At 42.3% G+C, this 27,811-nt stretch overlaps 2 protein-coding genes across 2 annotated transcripts in view; one reads left to right on the forward strand and one right to left on the reverse strand.

The window, feature by feature from the left end:
* Nup44A (nuclear pore complex protein Nup44A) overlaps nt 1–8,718 on the reverse strand; it is a 35,794-nt gene extending 27,076 nt beyond the window's left edge. Inside the window, exons 1-2 of the mRNA XM_080268923.1 lie at nt 8,536–8,718; nt 1,800–1,956 (exon numbers count right to left, since the gene is read on the reverse strand). Of these exons, the coding sequence (XP_080125049.1) occupies nt 1,800–1,956; nt 8,536–8,646 (268 nt within the window). The 5' untranslated portion in view covers nt 8,647–8,718. The remainder of the gene's footprint in view (nt 1–1,799; nt 1,957–8,535) is intronic.
* Nucleotides 8,719–9,185: 467 nt separating this feature from the next.
* Nucleotides 9,186–27,811, forward strand: part of Lamtor1 (Late endosomal/lysosomal adaptor, MAPK and MTOR activator 1) — a 37,407-nt gene continuing 18,781 nt past the window's right edge. The window contains exons 1-3 of the mRNA XM_080268924.1: nt 9,186–9,315; nt 22,665–22,735; nt 27,060–27,152. Of these exons, the coding sequence (XP_080125050.1) occupies nt 9,274–9,315; nt 22,665–22,735; nt 27,060–27,152 (206 nt within the window). The 5' untranslated portion in view covers nt 9,186–9,273. The remainder of the gene's footprint in view (nt 9,316–22,664; nt 22,736–27,059; nt 27,153–27,811) is intronic.

The following is a 27,811-nucleotide window of genomic DNA, read 5'->3' on the forward strand; positions in this document are numbered from 1 at the left end:
GAATGAGGCATCAGGAGCATGAGGGCAAAGAACACATACAGTTCCTGGACACCAAGCATGGTCCACTGCGCCCTCTTGGAAGTGGCGGAAGCACCTGCACCACTTGCAGCACGTTGAGACTTGTACCTGTTGGTCTCATCACATATGTGCTGCATGACTTCATCATCCAGGAAGGCTAACAGGTAGTCCACACACTCAGCATCCTCTGCAACAGTGAAGGCAGGCTGTATCCCTGATGAACTCTCATCAAAGTCGAGGTGTTCAGGGATGAAACTGGAACCTTCCGTCCACACGAAGGCGTCCAAGGTTCCTTGTCGTGGATGAGATGTAGGCGGGGTGAGGGTGGGTGAAGGTGGTTGTGTGGCAGGCTGCCACATTTCATCATCACTCTGACTGACCCTAGGTTGCTGCGTACCACCAGTAACCCTTACTCTACTAACACCTCTACTTTTACGATGAATAAGGGTTTTACCTCTTTGCCTATGACCTGCCTTCACTGTAGGTGCTGGTGGAGACTCCGAAGACGAAGACTCAGGAGAAGTATCAGCTGATGATGATGATGATGATAAAAGTGAAGTGGGGCTGGGTGAGCGGGAAGGTGATTCAACTCCCGCCTTGTGGCGGGCTGGGTAGTGTGGGGGCTTTGTACTGGGGCCTACACGCTTCCTCTTCACTCCCTTCCCAAATTCCTTCCCCTGCTGCAGTAATGGCTCCTTTCCCTTGGAACTACCACTAACATCACTAACTGGAGGCACAAAAGCACTCACAGCAGGGGTTTGAGCCTCCATTTCTTCCATCACTATATCACATGAGTCACCCGAAAGATCATAGTCACTATCCATCATTATCATGGATAATTCAGCTGGTTCCAGGGCCATGGCAGAGTCACTTAGCTTTTTACCCCTTCCTAATGAGATTTAGTAAGGATAAAGGTCACATGGCCCTTTGCAGTGGGCTTAGTAGCTGCAGAAGTGGACGGGCGTGGGTCAGACATACTGTCACCTCAATAGCAGACAATGAACTAGTGTGGGTATATGGGCAGCAAGTGCTGACAATGTCAATGTGGTGACAACTGCAAATTTATATGCTATCAAATGACTGGCAGGAAATCTAGACAATACACGATAAATTAGTTATCTATCTATTGCCGGACGCCATAATCCCATAAGGGGTGGCCATTTGACTCTGAGTTATTGGTTTTACTTCCAGGTTAATGGAAGTATCACTTAGCCTTTTCCCTTTTTTTTCATATATTTTTTAGTATGAGAATAGGTCATAGGGGACATTTCAATGGGTAATGAACAGGGAAAATTAGCAACGAAGCGCACGTGGGGTGTTGCCAGGTGATAAATTAGCTACTTCAAGGCCAATGGCAGTATCAGTTAGCCTTTTCCCCTTTTTTTTTTTTTTTTAGATATTTTTTAGTATGAGAATAGGGCATAGGGCACATTTCAATAGAAAAAGTGAATGGAAAAAACCGGCTGGGAGTTGCGTTGCGTGGCCAGGCTGTAGCTAGGCGGGGGAGGGGATAAGGGAGGGGAGGTGGGGAGGCAAGGCAAACACAGAAAAATGGCAAAATTGGTAACACTGGATGCGAGTACTACCAGTATTAGCAGCGCTGCCTACAGCTACACACTGGCAGTACTGATAGATGATACAAGACCACACTTGAAAGCCCGAGTGATTTAAAAAATCCCAGGATCACAGAACTGACAACCTGCAGTACGGAACTTATGTAACGAGCATCACGGTAGTGACGGCCTGCGGGTAAGGGGTTAACGAATGATGACATTAGTTACCACTCTCCTCCCAGATGGCAGCAGTGCGATCAAAGGAGCACGTTGCAATGATCTGGCCAAACTCCGGGTGCGCCCATGTGACCTTCCAAACTGAACCACAATGAGCTTTCCATGAGGCACTGCACACCCACTCCCCATCATCATTCAGGTCCCAGATCTGGAAAAGACATTACATTTGTACAGGGTGTCCTGTGTGCTCTTTGAGAAAGGAGGATGATTTAAGAGTAATTCTGAATGAAAAATGCTGTATCAACATGGATGCAGTTCTCAGCTTTTATGCAGCTACAGTTACTGCTTATTTTATGGGCAAGAATGGTCTGTCTCATACAGTAATTAGCCAATATGGTCATCAGAATGGTCTGCCTCATACAGTAATTAGCCAATATGGTCATCAGAATGGTCTGCCTCATACAGTAATTAGCCAATATGGTCATCAGAATGGTCTGTCTCATACAGTAATTAGCCAATATGGTCATCAGAATGGTCTGCCTCATACAATAATTACCCAAGAAGGTCATCAGAATGGTCTGCCTCATACAGTACCACTGGCAATTAGCCAATATGGTCATCAGAACGGTCTGCCCATACAGCAATTACCCAATATGGTCATCAGAATGGTCTGCCTCATATGGTAATTAGTCCATACAGTCATCACTAATTGTAGCTCCATAACAGTACACAACTGGACCCATGTTGATATAGATTTTTCACTCAATATTACCCCATGAAAAACCTCCTGAAGTTTCTCAAAATTCTTGTGGGAAAACTCGTATTTATGCTTAGACCATAGACCGTACTAGCATGTATTATGCTTACAGACCACAGACCATACTAATATGTATTTTGCGTACAGACCACAGACCATACTAACGTATTATGCTTACAGACCACAGACCATACTAACATGTATTATGCTTACAGACCACAGACTATATTAGCATGTATTTTGCTTACAGACCACAGACCATACTAACATGTATTATGCTTACAGACCACAGACCGTACTAGCACGTATTTCGCTTACAGACCACAGACCATACTAAATGCATTATGCTTACAGACCACAGACCAGACTAATATGTGTTATGCTTACAGACCACAGACCATTCTAACATGTGTTACCTTTACAGACCACAGACCATACTACCATAGCATGTGTAGGTCTCTTCATTTGATGGAAGTCTTTCATGTGTTAGCAGAGCCATATCACTTCTCATTCCCTTAACCCTAAGATAATTATGCAGGACCTCATCCCACATCTTTGCCAGTCTACCTTTGGACATTCTTCCCACTACTGTACATTCATGCTTCTGACTCTCCTTTGCCAGTTCCCCTTCCCTCTTCTCTCAACTTGTTTCAACCACTTATGGAAAGCCTATGATAACTTGGTGTAATTAGCCTGCATCCCATATTACACATTAGAAAAACCTCTCTTGCTGTCTGGGATCCCTAGATGCTCTTCTAGTCCAGCTATCATTTTACAGGAAAGTTTTGGAAATAATAAGGCCAGCATGATAACTGTGACCCTATGGTTGAGGATTAAGGTAACATTTGAAGCTGTTCTATCTTTGGCTTGAACTGCTTGCCTCAAGGTTAGGTAAAGTTACTGCAGGTCAAGATAGGTTAATTCCTAAGCCCAGAGCTGGTTTACTCACCTGGTTGGCTACGCTATTACAATTAACAGTATGGCTCAGTAGGAATCTGCTTTTCAAGAAGTAGGGCAGCCCATACCTGTTGGCACACCAGCCCTGTTTCCTATATACATCATCATCAGAATAGACTATAGATTAGAAGCTGAGTTTTGTGCCATATGCAAGGTAGTTGCACTACTTGAAGGACTTCGAATTAAGAGTCGTAGTTATTCAATATAGTCGAACAGGATGTGACCTAGTTGTGAGTGGAGGGACTTTTTAAATGATGCAACTGAGTCAGCGCTAACAACATCATCTGAAACAGAGTTCCAGAGGTCTATACATCTGATGCTGAAGAACCTGCGTCTACATTCGGCTGAAGTGTGGGGCTTGGCCACCTTGAATATATGGCCCCTGGTGTGATTTAATGAAGGAAGAGAAAAAAGCTCAGGCGGTGCAATTGGGGACTGGCGATGGAAGATTTTCCAGCATTAAATGAGGTCAGCTCTGATCAGTCTCCCTTTTACAGAATACAGGCCCAGGTTTTTCAGACAGTCAGCATAATTGAGTTCAGACAGGCCATTGATTTGCTTAGTCCAACTGCGCTGTAAAGACTCCAGGAGCCTCTGGTCTCCATGGTAGCCTGTGTTCCATACAGTGGAGCCTAACTCCATGATGGGTCTGATGTGGGATTTGAATAAAGTCAACATAAAATCTCGGTCTCGACAGAGGGTGGACTTCAATAAATTATTTGCCAGGCCTGTTGCCTTTTTTACAGTATTTCTTATGTGCGAATGAAATTTCAGTGAACTGTCAACCAAGATACCCAAGTCTTTGTGTGTAGTTTCTACGGAGAGGCTGGTGTTGTTCATGTGATAGTACTGAAGTGCACCAATAGAATTCCAGTCTACTGGGCCTCTCTGACATCGCAGAACATTACACTTGTCAAGATTGAAACATGAACCCCAAGACTCAGCGACACTGTAGACCATATCAATGTCCTTCTGGCATGTACTAATATCTGCAGCTAATGTGGAACAGGTGTTTTGGCGCAATTTGAGGTAAATCTTCATGTCGTCAGAAAAGAATTTATATTTGGAGTGTATGTATGAGGGTAGAAAGTTTAAATATACAGTACCAGATAGAGCAAGGGGCCTAGAACAGATCCCTGGGGAACACCACTGAGAACATTCCTTGAGAAACTGGCACAGCCGGACACAGACACTTGCATGGTGGGGCCGGACAGGAAGTCAGAGATCCAAGTCAGCAAGGAACCACTGACCCCAAGTAGCCTCAGCTTGTCAGTGAGTATCGAATGGTTGACGATGTCAAAGGCGTTGCTAAAGTCAAACAAGACAACATTCACAACATACCCAGCATCCACCCACGCCGTAACATCATTATACACAAGTAACAGTTGGTCATCTACAGTTCTACCCTGTCCAAATCCATATTGCTCATTTGACAGCACTCCATTAGTGTCAAGGTAGTTGTATAATGCCTCTGTAATAAATCTTTCCAGGGTTTTGCAGCAGACAGAGGTTAGGCTAATAGGCCTACAGTTAAGAGGTTTGTGTCGAGAGCCTTTCTTGAATATAGGAATGATAATGGATTTTTTCCAATCATGTGGCAATTTACCAATGGTGACAGACTTTTGAAATATCAAAAACAAGGGTAAGGCTAAGGCTGGGCAAAATTTCAGAAGATTGGGGTGGAGGCCATCAGGTTCCATACTGGTGTTCGGGTCCAGTGCTGCGAGCCTATTTCTCCAGTCTTTCAAACGCAGTGTGTCCAGGCATCTCAAAATGATCGGATCTTGAATTTGGCTCTCTATTGTATTTTGTTTTTCTCTTGGAGGGAACTGTTACTGCGGGCTCATGGCCTTTGGTTCCTTCTTCCTTGCATTAAAAAAAAAAAAAAACTTCTTGCAAGGATAGGGTCACAGTGTCGAGGATACCCTCAAAAGTTTGGTGAGGGAAGGGAGCATAAGGGCCATGAGTTGAGTAAACTGTACAAAAGTGTGTAGCAAAAGTTTCTGCCATCTGAGTACAGTCAGATGTTAACACTCCATTGTCCAATCTTATAGGGCCTACTGAGGCTGCACCTACTTTCTTATTTCTGATGTACTGGTGAAATGGTTTTGAGGAGACCTGTAGTTTTCTAATCAGTGACATTTCGTGATTGATTTGCATGTGTGTAAAGTAGTTACGAAAGCTGTCGTTGAGAGAGTCGTAGTGCGATAGCGCTCGGGAAGCCTCAGGAGATAGTCTTCCATAAACACTCCTGGAGTGATTGTATGTTTCCCAGGCTTTCCTGCGATGGTTTTTCAAGGCCTTGGGAAGTGATCTGGGAGGTGGGGAAGGAGTGCTAGGCATATTCGGCACATACTGGTCAACTAATGGGCTAAGGATGGACTGCAATCTGTCATACATGGGATCAATTGACAGGCTTTGGAATTCAAAATGCCAGTCTATTTCATGCAGATGATTATTTATTTTGTTGTATTTGGCTTTATGCCAGGAGCGTTTGGTGTGCAAATAGCTATCTGTCATGACAGCGGCCTGAAAATAATATTGTAGTAGCACCAGACAGTGTCCACAGCTGGGCAGGGGACTCTACCGTATCTATCTATCTATCTATTGCCAGACACCTCAATCCCGTTTGGGATGGCCACAAACAAATTGCCTCCAAGTCGCTCTGTCCCCCGCCATTTCACTCCCTTGCTCCCAACTCACACCCCCCTCTCTCATATACCGGTACCTCTCCACCCAATCCCTTCGTCTCATCCTCGGCCTCCCCCTCCCTCTTCCCCTCTCCACCTCACTCACATACACTCTCTCTTCATCAGTCTTTCACCCTCCATCCTCTCCACATGGCCAAACCACCTCAGTATGTTCCTCATAACACTTCCTATCACATCCACATCACAACGCTCCTTTATATCCTCATTTGTCAGCCTGTCTCTCCATGTGACTCCACAGGCTCCTCTTAAATAACTCATTTCCACTGCTTTCACTCTTGACTTGTGTCCTTCCAACAACGTCCAAGCTTCACTTCCATACGTTAGAGTTGGTATCACAATACTGTCATGTAGTAACTTTTTCATTTCCATGCTCACTTCCCTGTTTCTTATCACTGCTTTCAAACAACCAGCAACCTCAATTTCTCCTACTCTATCATTCTCGGATGTGAAGACAAGATCTAGAGTGATGCCTGAGCTTAAATATGTGGGCACTGTTACCCACTGGTGCAGACCCAGACGTGTAAAACAGTCCAGGAACGACTGGTGGAAGGAAGGATATTTCACAAAGTGCTGTGCTTGATTTCCAGTTGATAAGGGGTAAGTTAAAGTCCCCAACAATTAGTACCTCTTTGGATGGACAGAAGTCTAGTAAGAAATTTATTAATGCTTGGTTATCAGCATCACTGTTAGAAGGAGGGCGATATATTACTATTATGTACAGGTTAAATGGAAGTAAATGGATGGCACAGACATTATCACAGTTGGTGTTGATACCTACATAACTTATTCCACTCCGTATATATATACATACTCCGTGCTTACGGGTATCGCCTTTGGTGTCGGTACGTGAGAGGTTAAAGTTATTAATCTGAACAAATGAATTGGGGATTTCAGGCAGCAGCCAGGTTTCAGCGACCCCAAAAATATCTATACCACTGTCTGATAGAAAATCAATGATAATATGTAATTTACCAATGATACTATTTACATTGCAGAACCCGAATTTCAAATTGTGAAAACTCACTGTTGCCTGGGAGGACTGCGAAGTTAATGGTTTAAATTTCTCATGGGTGTATTATCTTGCGAGTGGGTTGCAGCAACCTGAGTGTCCAAAGGGGCGAGCTGGGTATAACCGTGGCAGCAGCATGGGGGCTAGCTGGGAAGGTATCGGTGGGTCCCCTGGCCACTCCTCCACTGCCAGTGCTATGCTGTGCATGCCTGGCACGCAGTTCCATTCTTTGGTTGTATGTCAGGTCCCTATTGATATAGATGTGGCTAAACTGGGTGTTATGTAACTTCCTCGCATTATCTAGCAGGTCTTTCCTCACTTCGTCATCCAGTATCTTAGCACGGTACTACTTTTTGTCTCTGTTAATACATGTTACGTCTGACAGAGTCACCTGGGATCCCAGGATGAGTCTGGTTATGGGATCAAAAGCAGTATTTACAGCGTCAGTGGATTGTACCTCAGGCCTCTAATTATTATTGATGTCTTCCTTTTATTTCTCTCCTCCATTTCTTTAGCTTCCTCTCTGATAAGAGTTCTCAGGCTATCTCTGTCTGTCATGGATGGGCCAGGCCCAGGCTCAGGCTGTTGGTCGGCCTGACTTGGTTGGATTTTTTTTTTTTTTTTTAAATTTAATTTGGGACTTTAATCTGACTGCACTTGCATCAGAAATAACCAGTTTCCCCAACCCAAAGCCCCAGATTCCCACCAGTCCTTCATTACCGTTAGGAGTTGAAGTGGTGGAATACAAGAAAAAAAAAGTTATTTTTGATGGAAATAGAGATTAAAATTGCATGAATCATGGCAAAAACCAAGGAAGAAGCAGATTTAACAGCAAATAAAGTCTATCTATCTATTGGCAGACACCTCAATCCCGTACGGGGTGGCCACAAACAAATTGCCTCCACGTCACCCTGTCCCCCGCCATTTCACTGCCCTGCTCCCAACTCACACCCCCCTCTCTCATATACCTCTCAACCCTATCCCTCCATCTCATCCTGGGCCTCCCCCTCCTTCTCCCCCCTCCCCCCCTCCACCTCACTCAAATACACTCTCCTCGTCAGTCTCTTACTCTCCATCCTCTCCACATGACCAAACCACCTGTGTGTGTGTTCCTCCTAATGCTTCCTATCACATCCACATCCACACCACAACGCTCCTTTATATCCTCATTTGTCAGCCTGTCTCGCCATGTGACTCCACAGGCTCCTCTTAAATAACTCATTTCCACTGCTCTCACTCTTGACTTCGTGTCCTTCCAACAACGTAATGGCTAAAATGTGAAAAAATATCAGTTATAATTATTGCCAAATAGTACCTGTACTTGCTTTTATCTATTTTCACAATTACTCCTACCTTAACACTCTGATCACTGGAACACGTTGCCATTCGCCGCCCATGGAAATCAAAGGCTACATCATGGACCAAATCTTTGTGCTCCGCATTTAAAGTTTTCGCCACAAACATTTCCAGACACAGCCTCTACCGCTCTTGTGTGATGTGATTTACTCTTCTTTTAATATCTTGCTTGTTTTCCTCTGTTCTTGAGCCTTTTCTCGTTGAATTTTTGATTTTTTCCTACCCTCCCTCCAGAGGTAAACTTTGAGTACTGGTTAAGGACAAGCAACTGAGGGATTCATAAGCTTGGTTAAAACAAAATATTCTAAAGGCCTGTCATGTACATTTTATTGTAAGTACAACTTCTTGAAATTTTTGAAGGGACTTGAATCAATTTGGAAATTTTAATGGCATGAAGTTGATGGAACTTAATTTGAGATTATCTACACCCAACAGCCGTTGGTTTATACACGCGCACTGATATTTAAGTTTTTGGTAATAAATTGTGTATCTTCAATAACATTAAAAATATGCAATTCTTTAATTTACTAAACACTACTTTTCAGAGTCTTTTTATATGTGTAAATATTTATACATGCAATCTTCTTTGTTATGGAAATCAGAGTTCCGTGATTGGTCGAGAGAAAGAAAGCTTGTCATTGGTGTAGCAACCACAGTGGATGGGTTGTTTGGCCGTTTTCTTCGCCTGTTGGTCATATGACTTGGTGTAATAGTTAGATTAAACATATTTTCCTAATGGGATGCTGTTGCAGCACCGAGCAAGAAACTGTCTCTCAGGTAAGTAGAAATTCATGCAGATATTAAATGTAGTGAAGTTAGTACTAAATATGGCAGCCTTAGACGTAGTTATTAGACGTGGGGTGGTATTTAAAGTTTAGGGACAAATTTCCTCGCTATATTAGTGTGATTGATTTTACTGTCATTGTAATTTAAGTTTTAATAGTGGCAGAGGATATTTTATTGCAATTTAACTATGATTTGAGTTCATTGTAGCTTATTGTGTCGTAAGCCAGTTTTGGGTAGTTTGTTTTCTGAGGACCCCAGCAAGAGAAATGCCCCTAAGCAAAATAAAATTATTTAACAGTAACAATATTAAAATGATAATTAAGTGTTCAAAGACAGAAAACCAATGAGAGCTGCCATTTACAGTTGTTACAAAAGTTTCATCATCATGTGCTGCAGAGATGCTATTTTACATGCACATTCAGTGGATTTTTATTTTTATTTTTTTCCAGAATTACACCCAACTAACGGACATTGAAATTAACATGGTCTTTAGTGAAGCAGTTCTACACACTCTGTTATAATCATCCGTCACAAGTGCTTTTGTACAAAACCCACTTGGTAGACAAGGTGGTAGTGGTGGGGGGGGAGATTCTTCGGTTCCTATCACCATCTTCTGTTGCATCAGCACAAAAATAAACTACCCTAATCTAACAAAACATAATAAAATCATTTTAACTTTGATGCTATCAAGGACAATCCCCCCTCCCCTCCTGCTTATTTACTAGCTAAGTGCCAACAGATGGATACTGAAGATAAATTTCTTAACCCTTAAACCACGGGCTTGTTTTGCGTTGACTTGCGGCTCCCGCGGGCACATTCGCGCTCCGACAGACTCTCTAAAAATATTTGCCAAAAATCAGTTTTTAGTTCTAGAATATTAAAATCGAATATTAAAATCACATATACTTATGGCTCATACCTTCAGCTTTCTCCTTGGGTGTTTGTTGAGCCTTCGTCGAGTACCGTAGGACTTGTGGAGACCTCTGAAGTTGAGTAACGAAGTCTCCACTTTACACTTCCCGACAACTCGTAATATGATTACCACAGCCTGATATTTTCACTAGAAACACTAATCTATGATTCTCAAATAGTTTGGAATCCATACTCCCCCCAAAAAAAACAGTGAAAGCAATGAAAATTACGAGGGCGTATGACCATCCCACTTCCGATCGTTCGCCGCTAGTGTTGTCTATTATCCATAAAAACACCCACAGTTTATATTTCTGTTACTGTATAACACTTGTATATATATATATATATATATATATATATCTACAGTCTTTATCCGTAAGTTTCCTTCAGTAATAGTAGTTTATTGTCACTGTAGGGATTCAATTTCTTTCAGTAAAATACGTAGCATTCACTTTCTCGTCCTGTATACTAGCATTGAGAGTGAATGTCACTTTCACCTTCACTCTCATAACTCATAGTATTCATACATGCTAGAGTGAAACTTTCACTTTCATTACTCCTAGTACATATACTCATATTCTTATAATACCACTCATTTACATTTCTATTTACGTTCTCTACTTTATTTACATTATTTACATTTCTATTTTATTTACACTGTATTATGCACTGTCACTTGAAGTAACTTATAAAACTATTTTCCACTGTTCACTTATGCTTACATTCATTGCTTTCACTTGCTGTTTGCACATTATTTAAACTTTATTTTCAATTCCACTTGCACCGTTTTACTTAATAAAAAGATCGTAGTCACTCTCTATCAATTGTCAGCCCTTTACCTCTTTCCACACGAGGTTTAGTAGGGGGTAAAGGTCACAGGGCCTTTTGCATGGGGTTATAAAGCAGCGGAAGTTAGCAGGAGGGAATCAGACATACTCCCACTTTCAAAGACGACAATGAACTGATAGTAGTGGCCTCCTGCCGCCTGTCTAGGGTGAGTGCAATACTACCAACTTCAGCCCTGTGAGACCTGCTAATATATAGCAATGAAATGATTGGCAGGAAACCAAGACAATACAGTACATAATAAATTAGGTAGTTCCAGGTGAATGTAAATATCACTTAGGCTTCTCCCTTCCCTCCTTATATGTATATTTATTATGCAAATAGATTATACGGCATATTTCAAGGGGAAATAATCAGCGAAAATTAGCGAACGAGTGCACGTGAGATGTTGTCAGGTGATAATTAGCCAATTCCAGGTGTATGGCACTATCACTTACCTTATTTCTTTTTTATATATATTATTTGGTATAAGAATAGGGCATAGGGCTTATTTCAATAGATGAAATCATTGGAAAATTCCAGGGAAGATTTACTTAGCATAGAATACAGTGTGGTGGCCTGCAATAATTAGGTAGTTCCAGGTGAATGTAAATATCACTTAGGCTTCTCCCTTCCTTTCTTATATATATTTTTATTACGAAAATAGGTTATACGGCATATTTCAAGGGGAAATAAACAGCGAAAATTAGCGAACGTGTGCACGTGAGGTGTTGTCAGGTGATAATTAGCCAATTCTAGGTGTCTGGCACTCTCACTTACCTTATTTCTTTCTTGTATATATTATTTGGTATAAGAATAGGGCATAGGGCGTATTTCAATGGATGAAATCAGTGAAAAATTCCGGGGAAGATTTGCTTAGCGTAGCACGGCCGGCCAGGCGAGAGGATAGGGTAATGGAGAGGAGTCACGAACGGGGAGAAATGGCTAAATTGTCAACAATGGATGGGAGTACAGATGAGATTAGGAGTGCTGACTAGTGTTGGACATTGGCAGTACTGATAGATGATACAAGCCACCACTTTAAAGTCTGGGCGAATTCAAAATAACACAGAATCACAAAAGTGTCGCCCCGCGGTATGATCCCTTGCTCCCAAGCATCACGAAAGTGACGCCCCGCGGTTAAGGGGCAAAATAGCCTAAATTAAGTGTTGAACATTTTCATTTCAGTCTTCATTAATTGGATGTAGTTAAAAAATAATACAAAAAACTAACATGATGTTAAGGATATACTGTAGGATGTTGCTGTAACAGGTACAGTAGGTTAGGTCCTAGTAGGCTTGGTGTACTTGTAATGTAATTGAAGTTTTATAATTAATACTTTCAGCAGTATGCATTAGCATTACTGCAAGGTTTCAAGCCAAATATGTTGACAGTTGGGTAATATTTCAGTTAGGAAAGAATACATTTTTACTTTGGATACTGCTGTAGCAGAGCATTCTTTAAGTACGGTATATGCAGTCAGATAGATTATTTTCTGGTTAGTAGGGCTGATAGGAGATTACTGAGGGATGTTAAAGTTTCAGGAAGTGAAGAGTGTGTGCAGCAGCACAAACTATTGATATGTGTTCAGATGCTTAAAGAACAAGTGATGAAGAGAGGACTTATGTACCTAGAAGGAAAATATGGAATCTGGAAAACCAAGTAGTAAGGGATGCCTTCTATAGCGAGATGAGGAGAGCGGTGGCTGAACAGGGAGCCGTAGACAGAGGCGTTAATGAACAGTACAGAGCCCTCAAGAACAATCTCTTGAGAGTTACCGATGTAATATGTGGTTGGACAAGAGGCCCACCAAGACATAAAGTAACTTGGTGGTGGGATGAGGGTGTAGAAGCTGCAGCTAAGGAGAAAAGAAGGTTTTTCCGAAAATGGAAGAAGGGTGGTAGCAAGGAGGAATACTTGGCTGCCAAGCGTAGGGCTAGAAGAGAAGTATACAGGGCAAAGTCTGAGTCACGGAGACTTTTACTTGATAACCTAAATCATGGGGAAAGGGAAAATATGATATTTAAGGTGGCAAATCAGATGAAGAGGGATAATCAGGATATTATAGGTGAGCAATTTGTGAAAAATGCTGAAGGAAGGGTAGTGGTGAACAGTGAGGATATTAAAGATGCATGGAGAGAGTATTATAGTCGGTTGTTGAATAAGGAGTCTGACTGGGACAAGGAAGGCTTGGAGCCAGCAGATCCAGTGTTTGGCCCTTGGCCTTTGATTGATGCTGCTACTGTGAGTGAGGCAATAGGCAGGATGAAGGTGGGGAAGGCAGCAGGTGTGTCTGGGTTGACTGCCGAAATGTTGAAGGCCTCAGGAGATATTGGGGTGAGGTTAGTCACTGACCTGATAAATACCGGTATAATTATTTATGAGTGTGTTGTTCAAGATTGGCTGAAGAGTGTAATTGTAAATGTGTATAAAGGGAAGGGTGATGCCCTGGAAAGAGGAAATTATAGTGGTATAAAGCTTTTAGATCAGATAATGAAGGTAATGGAGAGAGTTTTAGAAGGTATGATTAGAGAAAGAACGAATATTGATGAGATGCGGTTCGGGTTTGTGCCAGGTAGGGGGACCACTGATGTCATATTCATTGTTCGACAGCTTCAGGAAAAATATATTGGTAAGAAAAGGGATCTGTATTTTGTTTTTGTTGCTTTGGAAAAGGCCTTTGACAGAGTCCCTAGAGAGGTGGTGAAGTGGGCAATGAGAAAGTTTGGCTCAGAGGAGTGGCTGGTTAGGGTGGTTATGGCCATGTATGTGGGTGCTCACACCCAGGTAAGAGTGAATGGAGATTTGAGGGGTAAGTTTTCTGTGAATGTTGGTGTGCATCAGGGGTCAGTTTTGAGTCCTATGTTGTCTATCATGGTACTTGAAACCCTCTCACGTGACTTCAGAAACGGACTCTTGTGGAAGATGTTGTATGCTGATGGTTTGGTGTTGATTGCAGAGAATGAAAGGGAGGCGAAGGAAAGATTTAGGAAGTGGAGAGATGGTATGGGGCACAAGGGCTTAAGGGTAAATGCAGATAAAACAAAAGTGATGATATCTAGGGTTGGTGTCGGTACTGTCAAAGACGAGGGAGAGTGGCCATGTGCAGTTTGCCACAAGGGCGTGGGAAATAATTCCATCCTGTGCAGTGTTTGTGATAAATGGGTGCACATGAGATGTAGTGGTATTAGAGGTAGACTGCAAGATAATGCTGATTTTATGTGTACGGTGTGTCGGGGAGAGCAGGTGGAGATTGCCAGGTGTGAAAGGATTGAACTTACTGGTGAATCTCTTGAGTGTGTGGAGGAGTTTTGTTATTTGAGAGACATGTTGTGTGCTGGAGGTGGGGCTGGAGCTGGCTCTGTGGCTAGGGTGAGAAGTGGTTGGAAGAAGTTCAGGGAGCTGTTGCCTCTCCTGACATTGAGAGGACTCTCCCTTTGTGCTAAGGGGTCTTTGTATGCAGCATGTGTTAGGAGTGTGATGATGTATGGTAGCGAGACCTGGGCAGTGAAGGAGAAGGATATTCGCAGGCTCAGCCGTACAGAAATGACAATGATTAAGTGGATGTGTAGTGCGTCCCTGCGTGCAAGGTCTGGGGGGGCTGGGTTTACTATGGAAGAGTTGCGAGGTAGGATGGGACTGGAGTATATTGGTGTTGTGATGAGGAGAGGTAGATTGAGATGGTTTGGGCATGTGGAGAGGATGGGAGATGATAATTGGGTGAGGAAGGTGAGAAGTGTTAATATTGGTGGTGGGGTTATGAGGGGTAGACCGAGAAAGACATGGGACGAGGTTATTAAGTGTGACCTCCAGGTTAAGGGACTGAACAGGGAGGCTGCAACAGTTCGTGCAGCATGGAGAGCCGCCATTAGGTGACCAAGGCCGATGCATGCAAGCATGTTGGAGCCTTTAAAATGCACATAGAGTCAGTCCACACTGTAAAGTGCCCTTTTATGTTCTTTAGTTGAAGAGAGAAACCTGTACTTTACACAGGAAAAATCATCCAATACAGTACATTACCAGTATGTCAGGAATCGAACCCAGGACTCTCAGGTGAGAGCCAGGCAGCAATCCACTACGCTACGACCAGGTAAAAGTTATCTCACATTGTCACAATCTTGTAACCAATGTCCCTCTGCCCCCACTGTGGGTCTGAAGAGGCTGAGATAACCCCCTGGCACTCGAACAAGTAGCGTGATGGATTGCTGCCTGGCTCTCACCTGAGAGTCCCAGGCTCGATTCCTGGCATAATGGTAATATATTGGATGTTTATCCATTTTGTCTATTTTCTTATATTTACAGTAAAAGTCCAATTCTTCGGGATCCAATTCCCCGGTAAATCTGACATTTTGGCAGTTTTGAGAAATAGTCCCATTTACGAAAATCTCTGATTATTTGGCAGATTTTCCAATTTTTTTCGTCCCCTCTACTGCTGGGGACTTCTTCCAGCAGTAGCAGACTCCAATCAACCCCTTCTATTGTACATATGTAAATAAGGAACCTACTATAAGTTTAGGTAAGTGCATGTGAACTTGTAGACCTACTGTACCATTACATTTATATACAGTATGTTCACTAATTTCTTTATTTTTCATATTCATGTATAGTACTGTATTCACTATAGTATTGTACAGTATCAAACAGTATACAGTACTCTCTCCAAACACATTTTTAATGATATGAGTAGTGATGATAGTGTTCACCGAAACATATAAGGTACTGAGTGGGTAGGGTTTTTGATAATTCGGCAATTTTGATTTTTTTGCACTTGCCTGGTCCCATAGATGCCGAAAAATCGGACATCTACTGTATTAGCTCTTTCAGTCTGATGATGCACACATGATGTTCATGTTACCTCCAAACAGGTACAGTACTGTATATTCAGCTCTGGAGACTCCTGAGTGCTGAACTGGAGTGGTTAATATAACCTTCATTCACCGTTTCACTGTAAGAGATCTCCCCAAACCTGAATAATCTAAAGCGGAGAGAGAAAGAAACATCAGTAAATAACAAGTCACCAGATTTAGGAGATTATATCCTCAGTAGTTTAACAGAAACATTGCATATTGACACCTTGAATTGGAATGACATCCTTGTTAATGTGCTCTTGCTGCAATGAGAAATTGTTATTTAACTTAGGATAGGCCTCTTGTATGAAAGAGTTATTAAAGCTGGCTGTATCTAATCTCCTCATGTTTGAAAAGTCTATCTAAATCTAAGTAAAATTACCGTTATCATGAAATGGAAAGAATAAAGCAAAAAAGTCATTCCATGGCTGAGTGGGTTAAAGCTCCATTGATATACCATACTCTTTTACTCTGATTTGACCTAAAATTGATGTCAGCCCATCATGAATGCTCAAATATGATAATAAATTAGCATTTTAGTATGATGTCAGTCTTGGAAAAGTGCTTTGGAAATGATGTACAGTACAGCCAAAGCATTGCCTTTTTGTTCCACTAAGCTGTGTGAAATAAGTTGCAAAAGGATAAAAATCTAGGCTAAAGTAAGGTACCAATAAAATGACTACAGTATACAGTACCTGCAGAGCTGATTAGCCACTTTACCACATTGCAGTACCAATTACCTGCTGGAGGGGTATGCCTTCATTTGGTGGTATACCCCCTGGGGGTAGTTTTCTTTTTCAAGAATACTCCCCCAGTATCCCTGCTTGTTGTACAAGGCAACTAAAAGGGTTGGCGGAGGGTTAGTGCCCCTCTTCAGAAAACAACTAACTAAAAAGACAAACAAGAAGCCTCGGTCAAGACTGACCAAAAGATGACGACCAAGGACCAAACAAAGGACATGGTAATCAGGACGTGGAATATAAGAGGTGCAAATGATGAGGTGAAAGAGAGAGAGATTGTCCAGGTGCTTGAGGGTGCGAAAGTTGATGTATGTGGAGTAACTGAAACTAAATGGAGAGGTGAGAGTGTGAGAGAATGGGAGTATGGATGGGGTATATGTGCAGGAGTAGGAGAGAATGAGAGGGCAAAAGGAGTGTGTATAGTTGTGAGTAAAAGATGGAAGAAGAACATAAGCGTGTATGGATCAGCTGGGTCAAGGATTGTGTGGGTAAGATTGAAAGTTGGAATACAAATGTGGGCGATTGTGTGCATGTACCGGTATGCGCCAACGCAAGATCGTGCAAGCAAAGTGAGACAAGAGTTCTGGACAAATGTGGAAGTGTGCATAGAAAAGTTTGGAAGGAATGAGAGAGTGTTTTTGATCGGTGATATGAATGGTAAAGCAGGGAATGTGAAGGTGGATGGAATAGTTGGTGAGTGGGGTGTGCCTGCTGAGATAGATGAGAATGGCAGTGCGTTAGTGGACATTTTTACTGGAAGGGGGTTGGTGATAGCCATTACCCTCTTCAGCACAAAATGATCCACAGGTATACATGACGAGTGATGAGAAGGGTGGGTGGTGAACTGAATGAAAGGAAGGCAATGATTGATTATGTGTGTGTGGATGAAAGGATGCGAAGATGTGTAATGGATGCAAGAGCTTATAGAGGTTGGGGGAGTGGACTTTCTGACCACTACTTGGTGGTGGCCAGAATCAAGATACAAATAAGATGGAGTAATAGAAGAAGGGAAGGACGGGAAGAAGGAGTATTTGCAAGGAGAGTGGAAAGATTACAAGAGGATGAGAAAAAGGCAGAACATAAGAGAGAAATGGAGGAACGATTGGGTAAATATGAATTGGAGCAGATGGGGGAAGTGGAAGGTGTGTGCAGGATATTCACAGAAGAAATATATGCAGCATGTGATGTGGTGCGTGGGATGAAGAGAAGACGGTGGGGGGTGCAAGGAACAGCATGGTGGAATGAAGAGGTGAGACAGGCTGTGACACAAGAGAAGAAAGCATACAGTGAATGGATGAGAAATAGGGGTGTGGAAGAAGTTGAGAGGGGGAAGAGAGAGTTATATGTAGAAAGAAAGAGAGAGGTAAAAAGATTAGTAAGAGAGCGTAAGAAGAGAGTGGATGAGGAATTTGGAAGGAATTTGAGTGTAAAGTGGAGGGACTGTAAAAAAATGCTCTGGAAAGAAGTGAAGAGAGTAAGACAGGGTGGAAGTGAAGTTAGCAGGGGAGTGAAAGATAAAAATGGTAGATTACTAGTGGAGAAGGGAGAAAAAGTGAGCAGATGGAGAGAACACTTTAAGGAATTGTTGAACATAGAGGATGGAAGTGATGCGAGTATAAGTGGCTGGGGAATGGCTGGGAGAAGGAGAGAGGTGAGAAGACAGGAAGAAATCAGTAGGAGAGAAGTTGTGGAAGCAATGAAGAAAGTTAAATTGGGGAAAGCCCCAGGAATTGATGGAGTGTGTGGTGAAATGTTGAAGCATGGGGGAGAGATAGTAGTAGAATGGATGTGGAAGATGTGCAGATTGGCCTGGGAGGAAGGTAGAGTTCCGGAGGATTGGAAGTCAGGTATAATTATTCCCTTGTACAAAGGAAATGGGTAAAAAGAAGTGTGTGGTAATCATAGGGGGATTTGTCTTCTTAGTATAATAGGAAAAGTGTATGGTAGGATACTTATTGACAGAGTTAGGGAAATAACAGAGGAATTAGTTGGAGAAGAAGGGGAGGCTTTAGGAAGGGAAGAGGTTGTGTAGATCAGATATTCATTCTTAGATCTTTAGTGGAAAAGTTTCTAGAGAAGGGAAAGAAGTTGTATGCGGGTTTGATGGATTTGGAGAAAGCATATGGCAGGGTGGATAGACAAGGATTGTGGAAAGTATTAAGAATATATGGAGTAGATGGGAAGTTGTTGAATGCTGTGAAGAGTATGTATGATGGTGCTAAGGCTGCAGTGCGTGTGGATGATGAATTGAGTGAATTTTTCTCTTTGAAGGTTGGGTTGAAACAGGGATGTGTCATGTCTCCATGGTTGTTCAATCTGTACATGGATGGGGTAATAAAAGAGGTACAAGGTAGAGTAGTGGATGTTGGAGTGGCCCTGGTGAGAGAGGGTAGTGTTTGGAAACTCCCTGTACTGTTGTTTGCAGATGATACTGTGTTGTTGAGTGAAGACGAAGGGGAGCTGCAAGGCTTGGTGGATGAGTTTGAGAGAGTGTGTAAGAAATGGAATCTAAAGGTGAATGTAGGGAAGAGTAAAGTGATGGTCTTTGAGAGAGGTGAAGTCAGTGAATGTACAGCGAGGTTGGATGGTGAGGAATTGGAAAATGTGAGTACGTTTAAGTACTTGGGTAGTGTGATGAGTAAGGATGGAAGTTTGGAGGGTGAAGTGCTTGAAAGGGTACAGCAGGGAAGAAAGGTTGCTGGTTCCTTGAAAGCAATGATAAGAAACAGGGAAGTGAGCATGGAAGTGAAAAAGTTACTACATGACAGTATTGTGATACCAACTCTAACGTATGGAAGTGAAGCTTGGATGTTGTTGGAAGGGCACAAGTCAAGAGTGAGAGCAGTGGAAATGAGTTATTTAAGAGGAGCCTGTGGAGTCACATGGAGAGACAGGCTGACAAATGAGGATATAAAGGAGCGTTGTGATACGGATGTGGATGTGATAAGTAGCGTTATGAGGAACACACTGAGGTGGTTTGGCCATGGGGAGAGGATGGAGGGTGAAAGACTGATGAAGAGAGTGTATGTGAGTGAGGTGCAAGGGGGGAGAGGGAGGGGGAGGCTGAGGATGAGATGGAGGGATGGGGTGGAGAGGTATATGAGAGAGGGGGGTGTAAGTTGGGAGTAGGGCAGTGAAATGATGGGGGACAGGGCGACGTGGAGGTGATTTGTTTGTGGCCACCCCGAACGGGATTGAGACGTCAGGCAATAGATAGATAGATGGACAGACATGGGGTAATAGTAATATGTAATATTAATAGTAATAGACTGTTACAAGGTTTTTAGAGTATGGTATAGTAATAGTATATACTGTAATGGATTAAAAATCATGGCTGCAATAGTAATAGTAATAGAAGGCAAAGTTATAGATAATAGTGTATTACTTTCCTATTAGACACTTATTTAGTCTTCATGTGTCAGCAGAATAACTTATATATGCAATGTCATCCTATTGATAATTGTCAGTCAAAATAGACTTTTCACCTGAGTTACCTGTTGGTCAGTTACTCAGTATGATATTTTTCCACAGATATGTAGTGTGGCATTTTTCATTCAGTCATGTTAAATAATGCAGCATTATATATAAAAAAAAATTGAACTAAGCGGAAGTTTACCGGTAATTTGTTACATATGAATTTGTGTTTCCAAGAACTTAAAATGTTAAATGTGGCAAATTATTCTTTCAATATAATGTAATATAGTACCTCACTGGACAATGGCTACATACAGTCCATGAAATTGTTGTGATCTACTTGAAACAGATATCAATACTGGTTACCCTTTGTCATTTAAAATAACCTGCTCACCTTAGACCTCAGTTATCTTTTGGCTGCTCTCCATGATGCAGGTACACCACAGGAGACCTTGCAGAATGTAGAGTGGCCTACTAGCCAACAAATGATCAAGACATATTTGTGAATTATGTGGGACAGCCTCCCAACGATAATGAAAATGATAACCATTTTCAATTTAAATTACTACTGTTATTGCAAATAATATGTTACTGTAATAGTAATAGTAATAGATGACCAAGTATTAGTAATAGTAATATAATAGATAACCACTAAAGTAATAGTAATATAATAGAGAACAGTTGAAAGTAATAGTAATTGTAACGGTAATAGAAACCCAGTAATAGACCCCATGTCTGGTGGTATATACCAATAAAGCCATGCAGCTCTGATACCCGGTTATACAAACATCCCTTACCTCCATCTCTGTTCCCTGAAAGGAGAATGGTGGACTGAAGGAGGAGGGAAACTTCAGCCTGCAGTCCATTTGGTTTGTGTTTCGGACGAACCATGGGATACTTGTTTCGTTTCATTTCGTTTCCGAAGGCTCAAACATGCTTCCGTGTGTCAGCCTTGGTCACCTAATGGCAGCTCTCCATGCTATTCAATCTCTGGCAGTGTCCCTATTCAGTCCCTTGTCCATGAAGTCACACTCAGTGACCTTGTCCCAGGTCTTTTTCGGTCTACCTCTCGCAACCCTACCCCCAACATTAACACTTCTCACTTTCTGCACCCATTTATCATCTCCCATCTTCCCCACATGCCCAAACCATCTCAATCTACCTCTCCTTATCACAACACCAGCACCAGTCCCATCCTACCCCTCAACTCTTCCATTGTAAACCTAGTCCCCCCAGGCCTCACACTCAGGGATGCACTGCACATTCACCTAATCATTGTCATTTTTGTACATTAGAGCCTGTGAATATCCTCTTCCTTTACTGCCCCGGTCTCACTACCATACAGCATTGTACTCCTAACACATGCTGCATACAAAGATCTCTTAGCATGGAGGGAGAGCCCTCTCAGTGTCAGGAGAGGCAGCAGCTCTCTGAACTTCTTTTAACTACTCCTCATTCTAGCCACAGAGCCAGCTCCTGCCCCACCTTCAGCACATAACATGTCTCCCAAATAAAGCTCTTCCACACACTAAAGACACTCATCAGCAAGTTCAGTCCTTTCACATCTGACAATCTCTGCCTGCTCTCCCCAACACACTGCATACATGCAGTCAGCATTATCTTGCAGTCTACCTCGTATGATACTGCTACATGTCTTATGCACCCATTTATCACAGACACTACACAAGATGGAATTACTGTACTTCCCACACCCTTGTGGCAAATCGCTCATGGCCATTCTCCTCTTCCTTGATTGTACTGCCACCAGCCCTAGATACCACCACTTTTGTTTTGTCTGCAATTACTCCCAAGCCCTTGTGCCGCATACCATCTCTCCACTTCCTAAATCTTTCCTTTGACTCCCTTTCATTCTCTGCAATCATCACCAAATCATTGGCATACATCTTCCACAGAAGTCCATTTCTGAAGTCACATGAGAGGGCTTCAAGTATGATGATAAACAGTAAGGGGCTCAAAACTGACCCCTGGTGCACACCAACATTCACAGAAAACTTGTCACTCAAATCTCCATACATTCATACTTGGGTGTGAGCACCCACATACATGGCCATAACCACCCTAATAGGCCACTCCTCGATCCTAAACTTTCTCAAGCTACTACTGATCATATTACTACTACTCTGCTTCTACTACCACTACTCCTACTGCTACTACTACTACTGCTGCTACTACAGTATCAGTTGTATGGAAAGTTATGGCATGTCAGAAACCATCCTTGACTTATACCAGTAGTAAGAACTGAGTATATATTGTAGTAAAAATGTGGGAGATTTTTTACTGAAATACCTCTCTACAAGTTACATTTTGTAAGTACTTTTTCGCAACTTAAGGTGCCTGGTTGTCTTTTGGTGAACATGCGCCAGTCAGAGCAGCAGCCTTCCATAGGTTTAATTCCCAAGATGTTACCAGAGATTTTTGGATCATACGCTGCCATCAAGGGAATCAGGTTGGTCATATACCCTTAAATGTGCTGGACTGTATTACTGGTAGCTTAGTTCAAACTCATGCACCTTTAATGGGGTAGCTAATATGGGATTGGCTCTTTATGTCTGTACACTAGATTCATATTTTTTTTTTGCAGGACGGTGAAGTCAGTGAGAGAACACGTTTACTCAGTGATCCGGTCAGCAATGCATACCAGGTTAATGCAAGGTAATGCAAGTTAGTTTAATTTTTAAAACTTTTTTTGTACTGTATTTATGGTATTTGCACTTTATAATTTTATAGAACTGAGTGTGATAGAGGGTTACATGGCTTTAAGGTTGCTGTATTCAGAATGTAATTAATATGGGACAGTTCAGATGGTTTGGACATTTGAAGAGAAAGGAGAAGGATAAGTGTGTGAAGAGGACCATGATTATATGGGAGAGCAAAAGCTTAGATGAAAGAAGACCTGGGAAAAGCTTTTGTGTATAAAGTGTGTTTTAAGTGGTTAGGGAGCTTCATAGTAAAGCTTCCTTAGTTAGATTTTTTTTCTCCAAACTTTTTCTTGTATGCTATTTGTGTTCCTTTAATGCCAGCCTAGTTTGTATCAGTAACATACTAGAGGATACTGAGATATATATTCTAGGTGGTGTAGGAGGCTTTGTAACATTCCTTCCTAAGCCATGTATTCTACATAGTACACCATAATGTTCTCCTGTGTACTTTTAGCAACATACAGGAGGACATTGATGTGTGAGGTGCAGAGTAAATAACTGTGGAACAGGTGTTACAAAACCTCCAAAGCCACTTACAACATGACCTTTAAACCTGTTGACATATGGCCATTAAGATTAGTTATTACCTCCGCCAGTGAAGTTGGAGGAGGTTATGTATTCACCTATGTTTGTTTGTCTAGACTATATCCCCAAAAGTTCTCAATGAATTTCAATGAAATTTTGTGAAAGGGTGTGCCATGGGCCAAGAATGAATTGATTAAATTTCGGGGCAGATATTGATACAGATCCAGATCTGGATCCTGTTTAATGCAGTGGCATTAGCAGAGGTGTGCACTCTCTGAGTGCCTTCTAGTTAAATGTGTGGCCCAATTCACTACATATTCCTTTGATTATTTTGTTACTCTTGTACTTTTCCTTTCCTGTACAACAGCACATTCTACCTGTCCTTTCTTTAGCGGAAAATGAAGTAAGATGATGTTGATCATGATGATGATGATGGTGATAGTGTATCTACCTATCCATCGCCAGACTCCTTAATCCTGTAAGAGGTGGCCACAAACAAATTGCCTCCATGTTACATTGTCCCCTGCCATTTCGCTGCCCTGCTCCCAGCTCACACTCCCCTCTCTCATATGCCTCTCCACTCCATCCCTCCATCTCATTCTTGGCCTTCCCCTCCCTCTCCCCCCCTCCACCTCACTTACATATGCTCTCATCAGTCTCTTGCCCTCCATCCTCTCCACATGGCCAAACCACCTCAATGTATTTCTCCTAATGCTTTCTACCACATCCACATCCACACCACAACGCTCTTTCACTTCCTCATTTGCCAGTCAGTCTCTCCATGTGACTCCACAGGCTCCTCTCAAATAACTCATTTCCTCTGCTGTCACTCTTGGCTTGTGTCATTCCAGCAAGGTCCAAGCTTCACTTCCATACATTAGAGTTGGTATCAGTACTGTCGTGCAGTGACTTTTTTACTTCCATGCTCACTTCCCTGTTTCTTATCACTGCTTTCAAAGAACCAGCAACCTTTCTTCCTTGTTGTACCCTTTCATGCACTTCACTCTCTAAACTTCCATCCTTACTCATCACATTACCCAAGTACTTAAACACACTCACATTTTCCATTTCCTCCTCATCCAGTCTCACTGTACATTCAGTGACTTCATTTGTCTCGATGACCATAACTTTACTCTTTCCCACATTCACCTTTAGATTCCGTTTCTTACACACTCTCCCAAACTCATTCACCAAGCCTTACAGTTCCCCTTCGTCTTCACTTAACAACACAGGATCATCTGCAAACAACAGTACAGGGAGTTTCCAAACACTACCCTCTCTCACTAGGGCCACTCCAACATCCACTGCCCTACCTTGTAGCTCTTTTATTACCCCATCCATGTACAGATTGAACAACCATGGAGACATGACACAATCCTGTTTCAATCCAACCTTCAAATAGAGAAATTCATTCAGTTCACTGTCCGCACTCACTGCAGCCTTAGCACCGTCATACATACTCTTCACAGCATTCAACAACTTCCCATTTACTCCATATATTCTTAATACTTTCTACAGTCCCTGTTAATCTATTTTGTCAAATGCTTTCTGCAAATCCATGAAGGCCGCATACAGCTTCTTACCCTTCTTTAGAAACTTTTCCATTGAAGACCTAAGAATGAATATCTAATCTACACAACCTCTTCCCTTCTTAAAGCCTCCCCGGTCTTCTCCAACTAATTCCTCTATTATTTCCCTAACTCTGTCAAAAAGGATCCTACCATACACTTTTCTTATTACACTAAGAAGGCAAATGCCCCTGTGATTATCACACACTTCTTTTTCCCATTTTGTTTTGTACTGGGGAATAATTATACCTGACTTCCAGTCATCTGGGACTCTGCATTCCTCCCAGGCCAATCTGCACATCTTCCACATCCATTCTACTACTATCTCTCCCCCATGCTTTAGCATTTCGCCACACACTCCGTCAAGTCCTTGGGCTTTCCCCATTTTGACTTTCTTCATTACTTCCACAACTTCCATTCTACTGATTTCTTCCTCTCCTGTCATATCTCTCCTTCTGCCAGCCATTCCCCATCCTCTTATACTCGCATTACTTTCATTTTCTCTGTTCAACAATTCCTTAACCCTCACACGCCGGGCAATATTAAGTCATCACCTCACTACGGGCAATTTCTCGAAAACCGTTGAAAATGGGGCGCTCAGCATCCACTCACATGAGGTAGTGCTGCTCTCGGGTGTCTGCCCTTTCCTCGCCTCCATCCTCTTCTGTCTTTCCTTCATTCTTTCCTTGTCCTTCTGCCTACGGGTGACTTTACACTCCCTCTTCTGTTTTTCTTTCCTTCATTCTTTCCTCTTCCTGCTGCCTGTGGGTGACTTTAGACTGAGTGACAAGCCAAATGGTTTCCTGTACACCAGGAAACCATTTACTACACAGGGTGGTAACCATATAATCAAATTTTGGTGCCTGGTGGTTTAGTGGGTAACTATGGTGCTCCAACCGGATTGAGCCAGTGAAGGTTTATATCCAAGGGGTGGTTGGGGTTTATTGCTCATGTAATGGCACTCAAGGATGAGTGAAGCTGATCACTCTCATCTTAAATGTCAGGACCAACTTGCCTAGCCCCAGACTTCTATGCTGCTTATGGGGCAACCTAGAATTGGATGATCAATTATGATCAAGCCTTCATATCTTGGAAAGTATAACACTTAGGGTAATGAATTGACAACCATTTTACTCAACAACTCTCTCTCTTGCAAATGAAAGTATCCCCAGGTCTCTAGGTCGTTGTGTTGATGAGTAATGATGTGAGGAAGAGAACTAATTTTCGTCATGAGAACGGCGTGAGAGCGGGACGTGTTCGTGCATCTGCTGACTATGGCTTTGCCCTCAGTGGGATAACTTACTCCACTACTAGATAAACTAGACACTGATGCATCCAGTGCATGCCTTATGGCACTTTCACTGAGCCCTTTTCTAGTATTCTTGGAAAGAGGCCTGGCAGGGGTAGATAATGCAAGGGGCCACGTAAGGCAGGAACAGAATCGGACAAGGGACATAAGAAAACATCGTCCTACACCTGGCGAAGTCACAGAAACAACTGAGGTATGCTTGCCTCGGGTCTTGGGAGGGTATCCCCACCCTTTGATGAGGAGATCAAGTGGCTGCCACCTCAAACTGTGGTGCAAAAACACTTGCGGTTATAGCTGTCACCCGGCGCCCCCGATCCACTAATTTTGCGTCAGATATAACCTTCACCCAGGGCATAGGGGTTAAAGTGTTCTCTCCATCTGCTCACTTTTTCTCCCGTCTCCACTAACAATGATAGTACTGTGGTTTAATTAATACATGGACAAGTAATTGTTGTCATACTCATCACTTTCATATTATTGTACAGTCAGAGATCCAACCCATCCCATCTTTTGTGAGAAATAATGTTTGGATGAGGATAGTACTGTTGTTTTCATGGGTGCTGCTGGGAGGGGGAGAGGGCAAGGACCCAGGCTGCCCCTTTTCAAAATGAATAAACTGAACAGGAAGGCAGTCATTTAGTCAGTTAGTTACAAGTAAGTTGTTGTTTATTCCTTCAGCTACGACATGAATGATTGTTTTGTGGGCTATTTCCTATACTGTGTAGCCTTAGGTACATTTTTTAATGAATCTGGATACTAATATAACACTTTCCAAGCACCTGTATCTCAAGATTGACAACCAGAAATTCAGGCCTTCTCACAGCAAAATCTTGTATAAATCCTTGATAGTTCTCACCATTTTTCTTTTTCCCCAGTTCCAATGACTATGGCAACCACTATTCAACATCAGCAAGTAAGAAATCAGATGAGCAGTCTGCTCTCAACAGAATTCTACAGCAAACAGCCAGGTTGGTGATGATTGTGTTATGGATGTTGAATGTATTTTAGTTAATGGATGTGACTCAGTAGATGCAGAAATGTAGCAACTTGGGTGTTGCACTCATAGAATTTTGTTGTTATGTACTGTATTTATTATTATTATTGTTATTATTATTATTTTGAGTTATGTTAAAGCCGTGTCTCAGTGGGTTAGAGCGCTTTGCTCTGACTGAAGGGTCATAGTATCGAATCCACCCAAGAGTCATTGGTAGACATCAGGAAGGGCATCCGGTCATAAAATGCTACATGCTTCAAACCAATGTCCTCTACCCAGAGGCAACGCCATAGCCCTTCGGGTATACTTGGCATAAAACATTTGTGTGTGCGTGTGTGTGTGTGTGTGTGTGTGTAATGTTAAAGTATTGTCTGCTGTGAAGACTGACAGTCCTTTAGTGCAGTGTTACTCTCTGGTGATTTTACTCTGCGAGACAAGCAAAATGGTTTCCTGCAACCCAGAAGACCATTTACTATGCTGCTGTGGTTGACCTTATATTCCAAGCCACCAGTAAGGACATACAGTCCCATAACTTCCATATCAATAATGCTTGATGGTAGTATCTAGCTGTCCTTAGGAGAAAAGACCTGCATATGCTACCTGGTCATTGGTCTGTAAGTATAAACATAGAGA

Source organism: Coenobita brevimanus, chromosome 30 (assembly GCF_032717465.1).
Source record: "Coenobita brevimanus isolate Jiangsu-jjx chromosome 30, ASM3271746v2, whole genome shotgun sequence".
NCBI classification, from domain to species: domain Eukaryota; kingdom Metazoa; phylum Arthropoda; class Malacostraca; order Decapoda; family Coenobitidae; genus Coenobita; species Coenobita brevimanus.